The sequence below is a fragment of the Myotis lucifugus genome, unplaced genomic scaffold (genome assembly GCF_000147115.1).
Source record: "Myotis lucifugus unplaced genomic scaffold, Myoluc2.0 scaffold_27, whole genome shotgun sequence".
Classification (NCBI taxonomy): domain Eukaryota; kingdom Metazoa; phylum Chordata; class Mammalia; order Chiroptera; family Vespertilionidae; genus Myotis; species Myotis lucifugus.
In genome coordinates this window covers 625000-628125 of record NW_005871075.1, presented here as the reverse complement: position 1 = coordinate 628125, position 3126 = coordinate 625000, and the positions used below count along the sequence as shown (strand labels likewise).

Here is a 3126-nt window from a genome sequence, read left to right as displayed (position 1 = left end):
ACTTCCTGACAGTCATTCCCGGCTCCCACTCACGCTCTAATCCCTTTAAAGCGGCCACAGGCACTCCCATCTTAATCCTAATCGACCACTGCTGCCTTTCTTCCCACCTCCTGCCCTGTCTGCCCCCGCCAACCCCTTCGCCTCCCCCCACCCCCCCCCCCTAGTTCTAGATCGTAATGGGCATCATCACGATGACCATTACCACCCCGTAAAGCCTTCCTTTCGGAATGGGGAGGTTCTTGAGAAGACAGCTTCTCTGTCCATTTTCAAAAATCCTTTCTCTGTTGGGGAATCAGTTCTTTGAGACAGGCTGCCTCAATCCTTTTCTGAGCAGTCACCCTCCCCGCCTGTCCTGGGTGCGATCGCATGCGAGGCACTGGAGATGCAGGGAGATATGGACTGTCCCTGTCACAGAACACTGAGTGAGAGCTTAGACACTCCTGGCCCCTGTTTTCTGAGTATGTCTTAGGAAGCTTCATGTGGTCTGATAGAGTTGGCCCATCTCATCTACGAATCAGGCAGCCTCAGCCTGACATTCCAGTGATTCTTTGTTTTTTCACTCCCATTCTCTGACTACAAATATCAGGCCAGAACCAAAGGAAATCAGACATAAAACCTAAAAATATATACACTGAATTCCATGGAGATTTTCATGGGCACCTGGACTCTAAGGAATGCTCAGAAGCTTTGCTGGGCAGGGCATGTGAGGCTCTGAGGGTGTGTGAGGTTCGGAGTGACCTGGGCAGGAGCCAGAACAGCACCTGGATGCCTCAGTCAATCCCTAAAGTTGTGATTTAACTTACTGTGTAAGCCCAGTCCTTTCACACTCTCAGAACTATTCCACCTACATACATGGGTCAGGTCAGCATTCGGAGGAGGCACCAGAAACCAGCTCGCTGCAGGTTACATATGGTGGTACCATAGTGAGCGCTTGACTGAGATGCAGGAGAGCAAAGCTCCATTGGCTAAAATTTAGACCCATGACCCTGAGCATTCCTCCATGTACCCTCAGTCTCCACTTTCCCACGCAACTGGTGAGATGCCTGCTGACAGGTTCTGGTACCATGGACAGCGGAGAACCACTGTGTTCCATTCAGGATCACTGTGACTCCACCTTTACCTCACATCCTAGGCCCTAAAAAAAACCTACGTGGCATTGCTAGGCATGGGCACACTCATCTCATCACAGCAGGATTCTCAATTCGACCTGAAGAAAGTTCCCCACCTGATACATCAGGAATCCTGAGCAGTGGTCACTGTCTGGATTTACACAGTGGCCATAACAGTTAAAATTCTCTTCTGGTCATAGTTTTGGTTGAATACAATGGTTGTTGTTTTTTTAAGATGCCGTAAGTCTCCTAAGAGCTTCTGCAATGTGACACGTATTGGGTTCCATGTGTTCCTTTCTCGGGAAATGAGAACATTTCCTGAAGGCAGATGTCAAACGAGGTTCCTTCCAGTCGAGCACACCGCATGCAAAGGAGCGGGCGGGTCCCCCAGTTCTACGTGGAGCAGACAGCGGGCTCCGTGACCCAGCTTGTCCCTTGGTGTCTTGCAGGAGAGGCACGCCGCGGAGGTGCGCAGGAACAAGGAGCTGCAGGTGGAACTGTCCGGCTGAGGCGATGGAGGGTGTGGCACGCCCCGCCGCTAGGAAGTCCCCCTGCCTGTAGCATAAGGGATCTTGCGATATCAGTATGAGAAATGTGTGACATGGTTTAAGAAGAACTCACTATTTAAAAAACACACAAAAACAGAATCAAAAATAAAAGAAATCAATGCGGTCTCTTTGCAGAATGTTTTGCTTGATGTTTAAAAAAAATACCTTGGTTCTTATTTTGTAAATACTTACATTTTTGTTAAAAAATACAAGTATTGCATTATGCAAGTTATTTCATAACCTTACATGTCCTGTAACAGGCTTTTGACGTTGTGTCTTTCCACGCAAATGAAATCGCTGGGTCTGTTCGTTCCGAAGCTCCCGTCTGACTACCTTCCCTGCCTTTCTCATTCCAACAGAAAAACGAGGTCAGTAGACAGTCTATGGTGCTAGAGATCCACCATTGCCTAATGACCTAGACAGCGCTGTCATCCCTGAACTTGACCGAGCCCATCCCCAGACCACAGGTGTTATGACTCCACACCTAACTCTACATTTGTTCGTTCATAACCTACTTACTGCCTAGAAACGGCAAAACCAGGCTAAGAATACCCACCAATCATAGCATTGACATTCGCTTCTACTGGATTGTGTGCTACCGACGTGCTTCAGTTTTAGAAAGGGATGGATGAGAAGACAGGCCTGAGGTCAATCTGGGTGGAAGCAAAACAAGGGACCCTTTAAAGTGCTGTTTTAAACGGCTCCAGCAGCCGTGAAATCGCTCTTCATGAAGTGGGCTTAGTTCTCTCCTTTAAGTTCTGTTGATGGAATGAATTAATTAACGTGTCAGGTGGCTTATTTGTGGATGCCATGATGGACGATGTTCATTTTAAGCTCTTACCTATAGTACAAGTACATGATGCTACTGAATAGTTTTCACTTGGAAACTGTGAGCTGGTCGTTGCGTTGAAATACACACACACACATCTACACACACACACACACACACACACACATCTACACACACACACAAAGTCAGAAACACTGCGGACTTTCACACAAGCTGGTCTTTCTTCCCCAGTGTGAGGCCATCCTGCCGATTAAAAAAATATATATCACTCCATCTGCGAGGGCTGACACAGCGAAGGGGGTAGGCAGGGCACTGTGCCAACTAAGAATCACCAGACACCCACGTCAGGACCGATCATAGTTTTGAAGTCGTTTCTCCCCACCTCCCAACTCCCCAAGGTTGCTGCCTGCATATTTACTCTTCATTAGTGCTCTTTCCTGTATGTCATTGTGAGCAAGCTGTGATGAATAAAGAATTGGAGTTCTGTGAACTAATCAAGGGTTGGTCTGTTCTCTTGCCCCCTCACGGGTTTGAGCCCGGAGTCCAGATCTGCAAATGGCCAGTGGATTAGACCGTCTCAGCAGCAAAGACCTGGAGCGTTTGAGACCTTGCTTCCTGGCATATGTCACCAGTTTGGCTCCACTCACAAAAATTATCTACATAAACAAACCAGTAATAA

General features: G+C 47.8%; 1 protein-coding gene across 1 annotated transcript in view; it reads left to right on the top strand.

The window, feature by feature from the left end:
- Positions 1-1733, top strand: part of STMN2 (stathmin 2) — a 38136-nt gene extending 36403 nt beyond the window's left edge. The window contains exon 5 of the mRNA XM_006086285.3: positions 1559-1733. Within this exon, the coding sequence (XP_006086347.2) occupies positions 1559-1618 (60 nt within the window). The 3' untranslated portion in view covers positions 1619-1733. The remainder of the gene's footprint in view (positions 1-1558) is intronic.
- Positions 1734-3126: the final 1393 nt, after the last annotated feature.